We start from the raw sequence: 19,254 nt of genomic DNA on the forward strand, positions 1-19,254 counted from the left end.
CTCACAAGGTTCAGACATACATATCCACGATGAGCCAAATGCCCTTTCCCGTGTCTCTCCATGTGGTTTTCAAACTGTATTTTAATATTTTAATATATATGCCGATAATAGTAGAGTTGTGATTAAAATGCAAGAAACACCAATGAGACCTGGAGAAGGCAGAGAAGGCTCTGCTGTGATGAACTGTGCGGTCGATCTGAGGGTACGTTGATGGCGGGGGCGCCAACCTCTCAGCCACACAGACGTAGACCGAAATTGCTGGCGGCGCCTGGAGACAGTGGAGTAATCCCAAGCAAAACGGCGAGCCATCGCAGCCAAGAGAGCCAGCAGCGCAATGAGAACAAGGATGGGTGGAAGACGCTTTGCGCATGTGGACATCTCCTGCTCGCTCTCGCCCTGCATTCAGGTGTCCAACATTCAATGCGTCCATGGTTACAGGTAGCAAGCAACACATTCCCTACATTTCCATTTAAATGTTATGTTGGACTTCATGAAAACATTTTCATCCCTGCTATACATATTACAGACATATGGTGACCTACCTTGACCATCATAGTCACATGAAAAATGACAAATATGCATCTCAGCGCGTGTCATGGTGGATTAATGTCGCTCTCATGGTGGATTAATGTCGCCATGGGGTGTGCAACCACAAAATCGCACAATCTCTACAGCTATGGACTTGATGGGAGCAATACACAACAAGTCTGGAATGATGTTTAGGTATTGGGTTATGAGTGCAAGATGAATGGGCTTGTGTGATGTTCCATCGGTTGTTCAATCCCACTGATGTAAGTGTGGCTTTTAGAGAGGTCAGAACAGACAGGGATTCCTCATTGGGACGAGGTGGGGCTATAGCCCCCTATTATTAGCTCTAATTCGATCTTGGTTCAGGTTTCTTGTTCAGGCAATTCGATCTTCCTCCCAACCAAGTTCAGGGGAGCTTATGCGATGGCGCGTCGTCAGTCTGTCTGTAAATACTTGACCATTCTTCTCTGAAACCGCTGATGGGATTGCGACCAAATTTGGCACTAATGATATTTGTTGTGTTGACTGTTGTGACTAAAGTTTATTCACGGCATTAAAAAAAAGTCGTGGTTTAAGGGGGTCTACTGGGGGTCAAAGTGGATCCAGGTTTGACCCCCCCCCAAAATATTTTTTTTTTTGTTTAAAGTCTTATGATTATGTTAATATGATTCTACATGCTGCCCTGTCTTCTAGCAACCATTGAAATTGGTTTGAAATACCTTTAGTCAGTGTAGTATACATACTGTTGTGAATTTTGGGTAGGGGGATATATAGATCCAGATAGATCTGCATGGGTAGGTGCTCCATTGTCATGAAGAAGAAGAACCATTTCGATGTACAGTAAGTCAGGGATCTGTTTAGGCGGTTTGTCGGATTAAGTTGTATATCTGTGATCATACAAGGATGATCGTGTGATAGGTAGAGTAGGGATTATGCTAATTCCCCCGTGTGTCAAACCTGTGATCATACCTGTGTCCCGTATGGCAACACACCCATAGACATTAGCTAGGCCCATTAGCACACCGCACCCTACTTAAATTTCCCCTGCGCCACGATAATAATAAAATTTACCGGAAGAACAGTCAGGTAGCGGCCGCGCATTACGACACCATGGCGATGAAACATCGAGCAGGCCGGCAATGGACACGCTCAGAAGGGCAACAATTGGTCAAGGCAAAGGGCGAGTAAGAAGCAGGTCGCCGATTGGCAGAGTAGAGAAAGACTTGTGATTCGTCAGGGGAGGGGCAGAAAACTTCCCCGTGATTGGTGGAAGGAGCGACACACTGATTGGCCACCGACCGATGGTATGACACCAAGGGCGCGAAGTGCTCGGCCAATGAGAGGGAACGGACGTGATCAGAACATTCGAGAGGTCAAGAAGCGATGCACTGATTGGGGGGAGGGAGAGCTGACGTCACGAGACGGCCGGTAAAACCACTCGCTGGCCGACATTTCATCCCTCTCGTTTTTGGATGCCTTCCTGCCCGGACCTCTCTTCCCTTCTTACCTTCTCTTGCATTGCATCTCTTTCCGTTTGGACCCTTGCTCGTGGGCGATGACGAATGGTGGAGAGACGGTGGAGCACCGGCGATCGTCCTCCCCTGTTGTTTGCGTGCGGGACCTCGCGTGCGAGCGGCGACCGTGCAGGCGATGCCTGCTGCGGCGGCGTATGTGGGCCTGGTGGAGCGCGAACGAGGGCGCATCGAGGCCTAGTTCCCGCCGACCGGAGCCACATCCGGACTGCACGCTTGGGGCCTGGACGATGTGCTCTGACCTGACGAACCCTGACACACCTCAGCTAGACGGAGATAAGCCCGCACCCACAAACACAACACTTATTTTACTTTATCCTCACCATTTGTCTGTTGTGCAAGTCTGTGTGTAAGGGCGTTCACTAGGGGGTTTAGCTTTACTGGCGCATTTCTTTGTATTGGGGTCCGGCAATAAAGCCGCATTTATTTTTGTACATAAATTCCGTTTCATGTGGTTTATTAATTTGCAGGGTGAAGATGCCTGCGTGCGGCAGCCGTCCAGGTGAGTCGGTATTTTTCATTCCGTCTCGCGTATCATCCACCATCAATAGGATAACGCCTCCATTAATAATACGATTGCCATCCGTGGTGTACCTCAGTGTTAACAGAGAGCCAGCCACAGAACAATACTGTTTATTCTACCAGGTGAGCAGCAGGGGTATTGCCCCTTTGTTTTGTGTTATACAGACTTGGCATTTAATATGGAATATTTTTTTTTTCTTGACTTGGGTTTACTTTCTGAACTCGGTATATCAATCTGGTGAGTTTCTTTTACGCTTCGGTGATTTCTTTGTTAAAAGAAGCATGTCACTGATTGTCTGTTGCAGCAAGAAGTCAATAACAGGATTATATCACAGGTGGCGTGACAAAATGTACGGACGGGTACATTTGACGATTGGCTTCACAATCGGGTATATAAGGGTTGTTGCGTTCTGTTTTCATGGAAAACAACTGCTGCACGTCTACAAAAGTTATTGCCGCTTCCCCTGGAGATGGTCCGTCAACTCGACAATGCTGTTTGTCATTTAGTGGTGGCTTTACGAAATTCCGGCATGAAACAGCGTGCTATTGCTAGGCAGTATGGCATCACTCAAGGTCAGGTGTCAAAGATCCTGAAACGAAATGCTCAGAGGGGTGTCCCTACTCCAATACCGAGGCCAGGACGTCCCCGCAGAACGACAAGGAGGGATGATCGCCAGCTGCACCGGTTAGTCCGCAATGGCCGTACCAAGTCAGCTAATCGGCTTAGGGCTGAGTGGCAGCAACTGACAAATGTGCCTGTATCCAGAAGGCTAGTCAACCAACGACTGGTTCAAGCAGGCTATCGTGCCAGGCGTCCCCTGAGAAAGCCACGTCTGACCAGACAACACCACCAGCGCCGATTGCAGTGGGCCTGAGAGCACCGTCAATGGCAGCCAGGACACTGGAATCATGTGATCTTCAGTGACGAGTCTAGATTTATGGTCTATCGTCAAGATGGCCGCGTCCGAGTGTGCAGACAAGTGCATGAAGCCTACAACGAAGATTGTATAGTGCCAAGAGTCCAAGCTGGAGGTGGTGGGGTGACCGTTTGGGCTGCTTTTCATGCAGGGGGCAAAACTGACCTGGTTGTTCTGAATGGAAACCTGAACCAGTTCAAGCACAGGGCCATTCTGGAAGAAACATTGCTTCCATTTGTTCGTGCAGCCTTTCGAGGAAACTTTGTCTTCCAAGATGACAATGCACGGCCTCATCGTGCTCGCATGATCCAACACTTTCTTGCTGACCGTGGTGTAGAGCATATGGAGTGGCCTGCCATGTCCCCGGATATGAATCCGATAGAGAACTTGTGGGCAGAATTAACGCATCAAATCGACAACTTGGACCAGCAGCCGACCTCTGTGCGTGAATTGCAGCAGGCTATTGTAACTGCATGGCAAGCGATCCCTGTCCAAACCTTGGCAAATCTCGTGAACAGCATGCCTCAATGTGTACGTGCTCTCCTGAATGCTCGTGGGGGTTACACGAAGTACTGAACTGTAATTTTACTGTCCGTAATCCCAGTCGTAATTTAACTTTTGTTTTTGTTAAAAAAATTTTTGGCTAATGTGCAAAATAAAAAGATACTTCTGGAAAACGCACAGAAGTTTAACACAGTACTGTCCGTGAATTGAGTTCGATATCAGTTTACATCACTTTCAAGGATCAATTTATTTGCTTCGAAATGTCAAATGTGGTTTTTGTTTCTTTTAAAGGTCACATTAACAAAATCTAGAGTAATTTCAACATAATTCCAATGAACTTTTGGTTCTAAGTCATCTTGAAAAGTAAGTTCACCCCCACAAAAAAAATATTCCATATTAAATGCCAAGTCTGTAGTTCCCTATTATTTGGGCCTTTGCCCCCTCTTATTTGTGATATAGCCCTCTATTATTTGTGTTATAGCCCCCCATTATTTGTGTTATAGCTCTCCATTATTTGTGTTATAGCCCCTATTATTTCTGCAATAGCCCCGAATTATTTGTTTTAGCTCCCTATTAAATGTGCTGCAGCCCCCTATTGGTTGTGCCATAGCCCCATGTAATTAGTGGTACAGCCCCCTATTGTTTGTGATAAAGCCCCCTTAGTAGTGTTACATTTGTGGTGGTAGGGAAGAAATACCATAGTGGAGTTAAGATCGTATAGGTTTCAGCATGGGCCGTGGACACGCAGAAGAGGAACCCTCAATGCAATAAGTAGGGAACCTGTCAGGTTAAGAGTGTTTGCATGTCACCGCACGGAGGGTTTGCATGTCACCGCATCTCGTCTTCCCCCATCCAAAACCTTGATCTCTTCTACCCCGGTTAATTCACCCCAGATCCACTTTTTTTTTTGAAATCCCGACTTCTTTCTTTCCTGGAAGTTCTAGCAGTGTCCATGTGTTTTATACCTTTCCCACCCCCCTCCCCCGCCTTCCCATGCTTCCTCCCCCCAAGCCCTCTCCCTCCCACGGATCTTCCGTTGTCCCTGTTCTCTGCTGTTGTACTTGTGTGCTTCCCTCTCTCTCCCCATCTTGTCTCCCACTCCCTTTATTGTATGCTTTGTGTGTCCGTTTGTCTTTTTTTGTGATTGATGTTAGCTCTTTCACGAGCCTCGACCTTGTATACCAAAAAAAAAAAGGTGGTTTTGTGTTAGTTAGATAGGGCTTAAGGATAATCCACAGTATGTAATTGCCTCCTGTGATTTTTCCTTATGTTTCTACACAGCCATGAACTCGGTCCCTTAAACCACAACAACCAACAATTGCCAACAGAGACTAAACTCCACCCCCAAAGACTCGTAACAGAGAGACCATGCCCCAAGAGTCGTGATTGGTCCAGAGGACATGGAGTGGTGTTGATGGAGCTCGGCGATTGGTCAGGAGTGATGTCAGAGGTTGAACGTTCGAGAGGGAGAAGAAGACGGCTCTCCCTTGCTCGCTCTCTTTGTTCTTGGTCGTGTGAGGGAACGGCTGCGCTTCGTGCCTGGGCGCACTGTGGAGTGATTTTGGAGCCTTTGTGAAATGTTGGCTCACCGAACATCGCCGAGTTGTTGTTGGAGTCAAGGAAGAGATTTCCGCGGCCGTCGAAGAGGAGTCAGAAAGCGACGCATCGCGGGGCTCGTGGAGGTTTGAATGCAGTGGGGCGAGACCGAGGGCCACCTGCCCGAGTACCTCACGTTTGTGGCACGACGGAAGAGCGATTCAGGGCCATCTTGCTCCCGTTGACAATCGGGCCATTGGCCAAACTGTGGGACAAGTTCCATGGCCACCAGGCATCCCACAGCCCTCATCGAGGCCAGAGCTGAGTACTGGCCGACTTACGAGCAGTTATTTTCTTTTATCTCTCTCTGTGTCTGTATTTGATTCTGCGCGGAGGGTCCCTCACCTTAGCCTTATAGTTTCCTCAACTTTCATTTTTATTGCTTCACGATTATTTTCATTAAACCCTAGTGGATTTTCTTCGTCTTGTCGTTTCTGTGTTTGTGCGTTCGAGGAAGCCCCGTGTGGTTCCATCTGAGGTAAGCAACCTGGTTTTTCCTTCACCCGTGCACGACGGACTGACCGCCAAGTTTCGGCTTATTCGCCTCAGAGTTAAAGCAAACTGTTCGGCCATCTGGCGCCCGTGATCTTAATCACCGTCGACACGACAGTATTTAGGGTATGGTCCCTTATTATTTGTGCCATAGCCCCTTATTATTTGTTATTGCCCCTATTATTTGTGCCATAGCCCCTTATTATTTGTTATAGCCCCCTATTATTTGTGCAATAGCCATCCATTATTTGTGTTGTCGCCCCCTTTTATTTTAGCCGTAGCCTCCTATTGTGCGATAGCACCCCATTATTTTTGCTGTAGCCCCCTTTTATTCTTGCAGTAGCCCCTATTATTTGTGCTATAGCCCCCTATTATCTGTACTACAGCCCCCTATTATTTGTGCTCTACCCCCCTCCCCCCACCCCCCACTATGATTTGTACAATAATTAAATTAGAACCCCCAGTCTCTTCAGAATAGTTAAGACCCCATTCGGCCAAATACTCCATATACTTGCATCGGCCAAATCCGAAGTGTCTAGGAAAGACAAACAGAATATTTGTACTGTCTGTGTACATCATTCCGGTACCAAAACGGACAAAACGCAAACTTTTTCTGAACTTCCCAAGTCCACTTTATATTGAATATGGAGTTAAAGGGCCTGAATCCCGATGAAAATCTCAAAAACCCCAAAATAACCAGAGTACGAATGGAGATAATTTTTTTATCCTTTGTTTTAACAGTAACTTCAAATGGGAGATGAAGAGTATGTGACGAGCTTCACAGAGATCTCCGCACTGATTACTAACCACGTGATGAGCTTCACAGAGATCCCCGCACTGATTACTAACCACGTGATGAGCTTCACAGAGATCCCCGCACTGATTATTAACCACGTGACGAGCTTCACAGAGATCCCCGCACTGACGATTAACCACGTGACGAGCTTCACAGAGATCTCGCACTGATTTATTAACCACGTGACGAGCTTCACAGAGATCCCCGCACTGATTATTATTAACCACGTGACGAGCTTCACAGAGATGCCCGCACTGACGATTAACCACGTGACGAGCTTCACAGAGATCTCGCACTGATTTATTAACCACGTGACGAGCTTCACAGAGATCTCCACACATCATTATTAACCATGTGACGAGATTCACAGAGATCCCCGCACTGATTTATTAACCATGTGACGAGCTTCACAGGGATCCCCACACTGATTATTAACCATGTGACGAGATTCACAGAGATCCCCACACTGATTATTAACCATGTGACGAGGTTCACAGGGATCCCCACACTGATTATTAACCATGTGACGAGCTTCACAGAGATCCCCACACTGATTATTAACCATGTGACGAGCTTCACAGAGATCCCCACACGGATTATTAACCATGTGACGAGCTTCACAGGGATCCCCACACTGATTATTAACCATGTGATGAGGTTCACAGGGATCCCCACACTGATTATATTAACCATGTGACGAGCTTCACAGGGATCCCCACACTGATTATTAACCATGTGACGAGGTTCACAGAGATCCCCGCACTGATTATTAACCATGTGACGAGCTTCACAGAGATCCCCACACTGATTATTAACCATGTGACGAGCTTCACAGGGATCCCCACACTGATTATTAACCATGTGACGAGCTTCACAGGGATCCCCACACTGATTATTAACCACATGACGAGGTTCACAGGGATCCCCACACTGATTATTAACCATGTGACGAGGTTCAGAGATCCCCGCACTGATTATTAACCATGTGATGAGCTTCACAGGGATCCCCACACTGATTATTAACCATGTGATGAGGTTCACAGAGATCCCCGCACTGATTATTAACCATGTGATGAGCTTCACAGAGATCCCCACACTGATTATTAACCATGTGATGAGCTTCACAGAGATCCCCACACTGATTATTAACCATGTGATGAGCTTCACAGAGATCCCCACACTGATTATTAACCATGTGACGAGCTTCACAGAGATCCCCACACTGATTATTAACCATGTGATGAGCTTCACAGAGATCCCCACACTGATTATTAACCATGTGATGAGCTTCACAGAGATCCCCACACTGATTATTAACCATGTGACGAGCTTCACAGAGATCCCCACACTGATTATTAACCATGTGATGAGCTTCACAGAGATCCCCACACTGATTATTAACCATGTGATGAGCTTCACAGAGATCCCCACACTGATTAATTAACCATGTGACGAGGTTCACAGGGATCCCCACACTGATTATTAACCATGTGATGAGCTTCACAGAGATCCCCGCACTGATTATTAACCATGTGATGAGCTTCACAGAGATCCCCACACTGATTATTAACCATGTGATGAGCTTCACAGAGATCCCCACACTGATTATTAACCATGTGATGAGCTTCACAGAGATCCCCACACTGATTATTAACCATGTGACGAGGTTCACAGGGATCCCCACACTGATTATTAACCATGTGATGAGCTTCACAGAGATCCCGCACTGATTATTAACCATGTGATGAGCTTCACAGAGATCCCTGCACTGATTATTAACCATGTGATGAGCTTCACAGAGATCCCCGCCCTGATTATTAACCATGTGACGAGGTTCACAGGGATCCCCACACTGATTATTAACCATGTGATGAGCTTCACAGAGATCCCCGCACTGATTATTAACCATGTGATGAGCTTCACAGAGATCCCCGCACTGATTATTAACCATGTGATGAGCTTCACAGAGATCCCCACACTGATTATTAACCATGTGATGAGCTTAACAGAGATCCTCACACTGATTATATTAACCATGTGATGAGCTTCACAGAGATCCCCACACTGATTATTAACCATGTGACGAGGTTCACAGGGATCCCCACCCTGATTATTAACCATGTGATGAGCTTCACAGAGATCCCCGCACTGATTATTAACCATGTGATGAGCTTCACAGAGATCCCCACACTGATTATTAACCATGTGATGAGCTTCACAGAGATCCCCGCACTGATTATTTACCATGTGACGAGCTTCACAGAGATCCCCACACTGATTATTAACCATGTGATGAGCTTCACAGAGATCCCCGCACTGATTATTAACCATGTGACGAGCTTCACAGAGATCCCCACACTGATTATTAACCATGTGACGAGCTTCACAGAGATCCCCACACTGATTATTAACCATGTGACGAGCTTCACAGAGATCCCCACACTGATTATTAACCATGTGACGAGCTTCACAGAGATCCCCACACTGATTATTAACCATGTGATGAGCTTCACAGGGATCCCCACACTGATTATTAACCACGTGACGAGCTTCACAGAGATCCTCGCACTGATTATTAACCACATGACGAGGTTCACAGGGATCCCCACACTGATTATTAACCATGTGACGAGCTTCACAGAGATCCCCGCACTGATTATTAACCATGTGACGAGCTTCACAGAGATCCCCACACTGATTATTAACCATGTGACGAGCTTCACAGAGATCCCCACACTGATTATTAACCATGTGACGAGCTTCACAGAGATCCCCACACTGATTATTAACCATGTGACGAGCTTCACAGAGATCCCCACACTGATTATTAACCATGTGATGAGCTTCACAGGGATCCCCACACTGATTATTAACCACGTGACGAGCTTCACAGAGATCCTCGCACTGATTTATTAACCACATGACGAGGTTCACAGGGATCCCCACACTGATTATTAACCATGTGACGAGCTTCACAGAGATCCCCGCACTGATTATTAACCATGTGACGAGCTTCACAGAGATCCTCGCACTGATTATTAACCACGTGACGAGCTTCACAGGGATCCCCACACTGATTATTAACCACGTGACGAGCTTCACAGGGATCCCCACACTGATTATTAACCACGTGACGAGCTTCACAGAGATCCCCGCACTGATTATTAACCATGTGACGAGCTTCACAGAGATCCCCGCACTGATTATTAACCATGTGACGAGCTTCACAGAGATCCCCGCACTGATTGTTAACCATGTGATGAGCTTCACAGAGATCCCCGCACTGATTTATTAACCACATGATGAGCTTCAGAGATCCCCGCACTGATTATTAACCATGTGACGACCTTCACAGAGATCCCCGCACTGATTTATTAACCACGTGACGAGCTTCAGAGATCCCTGCACTGATTATTAACCACGCGACGAGCTTCACAGAGATCCCCGCACTGATTATTAACCATGTGACAACCTTCACAGAGATCCCCGCACTGATTATTAACCATGTGACGACCTTCACAGAGATCCCCGCACTGATTATTAACCATGTGACGACCTTCACAGAGATCCCCGCACTGATTATTAACCATGTGACGAGCTTCACAGAGATCTCCGCACTGATTATTAACCATGTGACGACCTTCACAGAGATCCCCACACTGATTATTAACCATGTGACGACCTTCACAGAGATCCCCACACTGATTATTAACCATGTGACGAGCTTCACAGAGATCCCGCACTGATTGTTAACCATGTGATGAGCTTCACAGAGATCCCCACACTGAATTATTAACCACATGACGAGGTTCACAGAGATCCCCACACTGATTATTAACCATATGACGAGCTTCACAGAGATCCCCACACTGATTATTAACCATGTGACGACCTTCACAGAGATCCTGCACTGATTTATTAACCACATGACGAGCTTCACAGAGATCCCTGCACTGATTATTAACCACGTGACGAGCTTCACAGAGATCCCCGCACTGATTATTAACCACGTGACTAGCTTCACAGAGATCCCCGCACGTGATTATTAACCATGTGACGAGCTTCACAGAGATCCCCGCACTGATTTGTTAACCACATGACGAGCTTCAGAGATCCCCACACTGATTATTAACCATGTGACAAGCTTCACAGAGATCCCCACACTGATTATTAACCATGTGACGAGCTTCACAGAGATCCCCGCACTGATTATTAACCATGTGACGAGCTTCACAAAGATCCTCGCACTGATTATTAACCATGTGACGAGCTTCACAGAGATCCCCGCACTGATTATTAACCACGTGACTAGCTTCGCAGAGATCCTCACACTGATTTATTAACCATGTGACGAGCTTCACAGAGATCCCCGCACTGATTTATTCACCACATGACGAGCTTCACAGAGATCCTCGCACTGATTATTAACCACGTGACGAGCTTCACAGAGATCCCCGCACTGATTATTAACCACGTGACTAGCTTCAAAGAGATCCTCACACTGATTATTAACCATGTGACGAGCTTCACAGAGATCCCCACACTGATTTATTAACCACATGACAAGCTTCACAGAGATCCCCGCACTGATTAATTAACTACGTGACTAGCTTCACAGAGATCCCCGCACGTGATTATTAACCATGTCACGAGCTTCACAGAGATCCCCGCACGTGATTATCGTACACCCGCCCACGCCCGGTGATGACACACGCTGAAAAGGGAGTACTCAGTTTTCACTCCGTTTGTTTTCTTTCTTTCTTGTTTGTTTGTTTTCTTTCTTATTTTGTTGTTTGTTTGTTTGTCCAGGCGATATCTCAGCTATACCTTGAGCTAGGAAGCTTAAGTTTCGGCACAATAGTGAGCATGTGATTTGGCAAAAACAAGATTTCTTATTTTTTGATTAATTATTTAATTCTTATTGATTAATTAAGTGCTTATTTATTTTCTTTCTCATCTGGCCAAAATCTCAGGCACCTTTTGAGCAAGGAAGCTGATATTTGGACATGACAATGACCAAGTGATTAATAAATTAATCGATAAATTCTTCGATTAATTACTTAGGTAAATTTTTTTAAAGTTACGGTTTCGGATGAAACGATGGTGGTTTATGTATTCTATATTAGCCAATTGATTAATAATTTAATTATTTTACGATTACTATTTATTTAGTTTCGTTATTAATCACTTATTTATTTTCTTTCTCACCTGGGCAATATCTCAGGCACCTTTTGAGCTAGGAAGCTGATATTTGGACATGACAGTGACCAAGTGATGTGGCCGTGAAGGATAATTTTGATTTTTAGATTCATCAATTAATCGATTTCTTATTTATTGATTAATCAAGTAATCAATTAATTATTTAAGTTTTTCAATTATTTTATTTAATTAACTTTCCAAAAGTTACAGCTTTGGATGAAACACTTGTGGTTTGGGTATGATATTACCATTAGCCAATTGATTAAGAAATTAATTATTTTACGAATATTATTTATTTATTTTAATTACGCAAGTAATCAATTTATTATATTGTACACCTCTCCCTCCCAATACCGTCAAGAACAGATGGCAAGAACAGTCCCGCTGCCAAAGCGGGGCAAAGGCGCCCTCAAGGCGACTGGGAAATCCAAAGGCGCCCTCCAGGCGACTGAGAGATCACACCCTCGGTTATGGACGTTTCACCGGCTCACAGTCGGCGACACGCAGACTTTCCACTCAAAAGCCACGTCACACACACACCCCAGATCGACGTCTGAATGCGGTGAAAATGGTCGAAACGAGATGAAACCGTGAGCGAAGCGCAAGTCCTGCGCGAGTCACAATGGCCGACGGCCCGGTCTCGTGGCGCAACGGCACGACGATGATTCTCTCCTGAATCGATCGCAAAACCTGACACGCAGGTTAATCTGTCACAGTGATAACCACTCTGTCGCAGGAATCCCTTTCCTGGGAAACCCGAAAGTTCGCTAGTGACTGCTGTTCGCCAACGTTCGCTCCAGACCGCAAATAGCTCGGCTCCTTCTTGTCCGACTTACTCGCTCCGCCTTCTTTTTCTCTTCTTTCTCTTCGTCGTCCGGTTCCCGATCCGGTTTCCGATTTCTTTTAACACTCACTTTTTCACCTTTTGAAAACAGTTCATAAACAATAAACCTTTTGAAAACAATAATAGTACATGGAATCCAAAATGTTTACAGTGGATGAAAACCAACACAACGGAAGTGACGAATCCGTAACTATATATATATATATATATATATATATATATACGTACAGTGCCTTCAGAAAGTAATCACACCCCTTGACCTTTTTCACATTTTGTTGTTACAGCCTGAATTTAAAATGGATAAAATTGCGATTTTTGTCACTTTTTTTTTTTTTTTTTTTTTAAATACAGAATCGAGGCTCGTGAAAGAGCTAACATTTATCACACAAACAAATCAAACAGACAAACAAAATATATAAAAAGAGGGAGCGGTAGACAAGATGGGGAGAGAAGGGGAAGGACACAAGCACAACATTTGAGAGCAGGGACATCGGGAGATGTGTGGGAGGGAGAGGGCTTGGGGGGAGAAGGCGTGGGAAGGCGGGGGGGGGGGGGGCGTGGGGGGTGGGAGAAGTATAAAACACAAGGACACCAAGGACTTCCAGGACAGAAGTTGGTATTTCAAAAACGTGGATTTGGGACTTGGGAGTGGATTTTCAAAAAAGTGATCGACACATGATACCCCATAATGCCAAATGGACTGTTTTTTGTTTTCTTTGGAATTTCTTTTTTTGGAAAAGATAAAAAATCAATATCTGAAATGTCTTGAGGCATTAAGTATTCAACCCCTTTCCTATGACATTCCAAATTGAGCTGAGGGGCATCCAATTTCCTTTGATCATCCATGAGATGTCTCTACAACTTAATTGGAGTTCACCTGTGGCCAATTCAATTGATTGGACAATATTTGGAAAGAAACACACCTTTCTATATAAGGTCCCACAGTTGACTGTGCATGTTGGAGCATAAACTCTACCATGAAGTCGAAGGAACTGTCCGTAGAACTCCGAGATAGAATTGTGAGGAGGCATAGATCTGAGGAAAGGTATAAAACAATTTCTAGAATGTTGAAAGTTCCCAAGAGCACAGTGAGCTTCATCATTAGGAAATGGAAAGAATATGGAACTACCCATACTCTTCCTAGAGCTGGCCGTCCGACCAAACAGCAACCGGGCAAGAATCACGGAGGTGACCAAGAACCCAGTCACCACTCTGCCAGAACTACAGAGTTCCTTGGCTGAGATGGGAGAACCTGCAGAAAGGACAACAGTCTCTGCAGCACTTCACAAATTTTAACACCATCCCTAACGTGAAGCATGTTGGTAGCAGCATCATGCTATGGGGAAGCTTTTCAGAAGCAGGGACTGGGAGACCTGTAAGGATAGATGAAACAATGGATGGAGCCAAATACAGGCAAATCCTTGAGGAGAACCTACTTCAGAGTGCAAAAAACCTGAGACTGAGGTGAAGATTTACATTTCAACAGGACAATGGTCCCACGCCTACAGCCAAAGCAAAACTGGAATGACTTCAGGACAAGAATGTGAAAGTCCTTGAGTTGCCCAGCCAAAGACCAGACTTGAATCAAATTGAGAATATGTGGAAAGACTTGATGATTGCTGTTCACCGACGCTCCGCATCCAACTTAACAGAGATTGAGCAAATCTGCAATGAAGATTGGGAGAAACTTCCCAAATCCAGATGTACAAAGTCTTCAAGAAGACTCGAAGCTGTAATCGCTGCCAAAGGCACTTCTACCAAGTATTGATCGATACTTTCTGTATTTCATTTTTAATTATTTTGTAAAAGTTTCTGAAAGAAAAATTCCACTTTGACATTATGTGTCGATCAGTGACAAGAAATCTCGACTTCATAAATTTTAAATTCAGGCTGTAACAACAAAATGTGAAAAAGGCGAAGGGGCGGGAGTACTTTCTGAAGGCCCTGTAGGTCGCTGGTCCTCTGCTCTATGACCGTCCCCATCCCCTCCAGGTTGTTCGTGTTCTTCGAGTCGCTCCCTCTCCTGGTCACAGTTTAAGCTTCCCGCTCACCTCATCACTTTTCTCCCATCAATGTTGAACCACCTTCCACGGGCTGTTCAATCCTGCTCTACCTTCCTCCATGGCTTCAAGGAGCCGGAGCACCACCAATCCACCATCTCTACCCCATTAACCCCCCCCATAACTCAATGTTAACCCCTTACTTGCGACGTTGCAGCGCTTCCTCTCTTTCCCTCGTGTCCACCTGTTGCCCCACTTGTCCTTACCTCAATCATTTTCCCTTCGTCTCCTTCCATGAGCCAAGAGTTTGGATAAGAAAATGAAGAAGAAAATATTCCCAAAATAATGAATTCGTGACGATTGAAGTTATTTAATGATATTTCTCCAAGACCCCAATAATCCATTTTGTGCAAAATCCCCAACACGACCCTCAGATCACGAGACCCTCAAGGGTCCATCTTCTCAACCTCCATTAAGTCACCTGGCCTCAGGTGAACTCATCATAAAACGCCAAATATTCACGAACATTGGATTCTGGGTAGACTTGTTTTACATTATATATTTATTAATAATAAACGATAATCGGGCAAATTGAACATCGTGTTTGACCTTTTATAACAATTACACGTCGATCCCCAAACAAAATGTCACTCTAGCAAGGTTTTTACGGCCTGGACCCTTCATGGTAAATGGTGTTCGGGTTTAAACGCTTTTGTGACGAGTGGGTCACGACCCCTTACCTGGCTCACAGACACTCCGACGTGCGGTCAGTCACTGCTGTGCAGACAGCGTCCACTGAGAGCCCGAACCAATACACCGCCTCAAACGCCCTGTGGTCGCTGCGTTCGCGCGTCTCCAACGTCATTTGCTTGTTTATTGATCCTTCTGGTTGTGGTTGTTCATTCACCCTGGGGTTGAGGAGGAGGAAGAGGAATGCGATGTGGTCACAGCAGGACATTGTGATCATTAGATGTAATTATAAATACTCGAGTTAATGGCGTTAATGTTTGGTGCGATTTTGGTGGGACGTCATGTCTGCTCATCAAGGCGTGACGGGGTTCTGGGAAACCTGGATGTGTTCCCGCAATTTCTGGGAAGTAGGGGATCGGATGAGGGGGGAGGAGGGGAGGGAGGGAAGAGGAGGGAGAGAGAGGGTAGTGGGAGGATGTGTATATGGATGTGTGTGTATATGTGTATGTATATATGTATGTATGTATATATGTATGTATGTGTATGTCTATGTATGTGTGTATGTATATGTGTATGTGTTTATGTGTCTTTGTGTATGTCTGTGTTTGTATATGTGTGTATGTATATGCGTCTGTATACGTCTGTGTGTGTGTGTGTGTGTGTCATTTATTAAATGTACTCGTATTATTGAATCCTTAACCTCGTTTTGAGCCAGGTACATTCTTTCTTACCTTCACAAATGTGAGTGAATTTTCTCCGTAACAAATACATACAAGCCCCCATTTTGAATTAGTTTATTAACATATTCGATCCCTCCCTCCCCCCCTCCCCCCCCCCCCCCAACATGAAAACTTCCAGTATAAGGACCGAATTGTGCTAAAAAAAACAAAACATGGTTAATGTTTCGTATAAAACAACCTTCGTTTAACCATATTATCGTGAAAGACCCATACGTCTGCCGAGACAGTCCTTGCCAGGTCTCGGCCTTCCAGCTCAAGACCTTGTGCTCATGCATATTGGCATTGACCCCATGCAGATGCATCGTCGTTTACCACTGGAAATCCAAGCCAAGACCTGCCCAGAATGTCCCTGTGGAGTCATGAGGACCAGGCCAAGCCAATAAGGACGAGACGTTTTGAGTGATTCAAAGGCAATTCCTCAAGTGTGATTTGGTTACGTGTTAAGTAATGGACACACGTAAACCCTAACCCATACACCCTACCCAGTACACCCTAACACGTAAACCCTAACCCGTACACCCTAACATGTAAACCCTAACACGTACACCTCAACCCGTACCCGTACACCCAAACACGTAAACCCTAACCCGTACACCCTAACACGTAAACCCTAACCCGTACACCCAAACACGTAAACCCTAACCCGTACACCCTAACACGGAAACCCTAACACGTAAACCCTAACCCGTACACCCCAACCCATAAACCCTAACCTGAATAACTTAACCGTACACCCTAACCCCTGCAACTTAACCCGTACACCCTAACCCGTACACCCTAACCCATACACCCTAACCCATACACCCTAACCCACACACCCTAACCGTTTGGCGTAAACCCTAACCCATACACCCTAACCCATACACCCTAACCCATACACCCTAACCCATACACCCTAACCGTTTGGCGTAAACCCTAACCCATACACCCTAACCCATACACCCTAACCGTTTGGCGTAAACCCTAACCCATACACCCTAACCCACACACCCTAACCGTTTGGCGTAAACCCTAACCCATACACCCTAACCCATACACCCTAACCGTTTGGCGTAAACCCTAACCCATACACCCTAACCCATACACCCTAACCGTTTGGCGTAAACCCTAACCCATACACCCTAACCATGCTAACATACCGTTAAGTACACCGAGTTAGGAAGTCATTTATGCTTGAACTGCACTTCGTGTTCAAGTTCAGATGGTCCCGAACTCCCGATGGGTCCGATTGCGACACCGAACAGCTGCGCAGATTGGAAGTTTCGAAAGAACTCGGAGGAAGAAATTTCCACGAAACTGATGGAGTCATTTGGGGGATAATCATCAAAGTACATTTCACCACCGAGGAGACACACTTCCCCTTTGGGGTTATTGTATTTTGGGAGTTATTTTATCACATTATGGAATGATTCTGAAGTTTAGGGTTAGGGTTATGGATGGAATTGAGAAAAGTTTAGAGAGGGGAGGGATGCAAGTGGTCTGGAGCCCCTCCACCTTCTAGGGGGCGGGAGGGGGAGTTGAGGGTAGGCGAGGGGGGTGGGGGGGGGGGGGGAAATACTACTGTACCTTAATAGAACATAATGGCATCTATTTAGTACATACACAAACATAGCAGAATCTTGTCTGCATTCCCTTCCCTGGTCTTAATTTAAACTAGAGCAATGCAACTGCATCACCAATATGCCTCCTCGTAGTCCCTGCCCGTGACAACAGGTAGATGCCCTCGTTGACTATCCAAAAAATTCAAAAAGTTTGATTTAAATCCCTTCAGCTATTCTGAAGTATCACATTTTTATCAGACACGACAGGTTTCACATCGATCGGTGAAGCGGTTTCAGAGAAGGGTTAAAAAAAAATACCAGCTTTCAAGAAATATTGGCTGCCAAACCACATGACATATGACATCAAAAATGTACACTCTGCATACGCATGGGTAGGGAATCACGTTTGTGACGTTTAGTGTTGATTGGATGAGGTTTGTTTTTCTATCCATGTGACCTGTGACATACGACGTCATCATTTTCAAACTAGATGCAGCAATGATGTTGGATGATGGATGGAAAGTTTCGCATCGATATGGTAAGCGGTTTCTGAGATATAATTATTTAATATTTTCCTTCAATCCAATATGGCTGCCACACCATGTGACTGATGACGTTTCCGTCATCAACTTTTAATCATCATGCCGAGTCTGACACAGGTAAAGCTTCGAGTCGATCACTTCGGTGGTTTGGGAGAAGATGGTTTTTTTTAAGGTTTAGGTTAAATCCAATATGACTGCCAAACCATTTGACCGACAATGTCATAAATTTAATATTTCAATACAAATGGCTCATAGATCATGCGTATGCAATTTCAGATTTTTAGGATAAGGCATTCGATTCAAACATTTATGGCTAGTATACCACTTCACTGATGTCATCCTTATGGTTTTGTTCCGCATTGGCAGTACTTGACAACGTGCCAAGTTTCAAATTTTTCTATTCAGCGGTTTCCGAGAAATCATTTTATAATTATTTGCGTTTAATCCAAGATGGCTGCCATACCACGTGATCTATAATGCCACAATTATGAATAAAAAAACATTCTACATGGGTGTCGTTCCTACCCTGAAGGTTTTGTCTCAATCGGACATGTGGTTGCTGATAAAAAGGAGGTTTAGCCCGTACAAACAGACGGACAACACGAAAACATAATGCCTCCGGTCCGCCACCTTCGGGGGCGGAGGCGTAAAATATCCTTCCAAGGTATATGACCATAAGATATGTCCAGTTATTACTAAATACACCTGTGTTTGTGACCAAGTCACTTTCAAGTTTAAAAAAATTCAACAATACAATATCTCACCTAATCATCATCACCTCATGTTCTCATACTCTGCTCGTCATCATCTC

The 19,254-nt window shown here is 45.1% G+C and overlaps 1 protein-coding gene across 1 annotated transcript in view; it reads right to left on the reverse strand.

The window, feature by feature from the left end:
- The window catches only part of LOC137435677 (tumor necrosis factor ligand superfamily member 13), a 36,359-nt gene extending 22,427 nt beyond the window's left edge, over positions 1 to 13,932 (reverse strand). The window contains exons 1-2 of the mRNA XM_068129625.2: positions 13,854 to 13,932; positions 150 to 396 (exon numbers count right to left, since the gene is read on the reverse strand). Coding sequence (XP_067985726.2) covers positions 150 to 378 — 229 coding nt within the window. The 5' untranslated portion in view covers positions 379 to 396; positions 13,854 to 13,932. The remainder of the gene's footprint in view (positions 1 to 149; positions 397 to 13,853) is intronic.
- Between the last annotated feature and the right edge of the window lie 5,322 nt (positions 13,933 to 19,254).

Source organism: Myxine glutinosa, chromosome 9, assembly GCF_964187855.1.
Source record: "Myxine glutinosa chromosome 9, kmMyxGlut1.1, whole genome shotgun sequence".
Lineage (NCBI taxonomy): Eukaryota > Metazoa > Chordata > Myxini > Myxiniformes > Myxinidae > Myxine > Myxine glutinosa.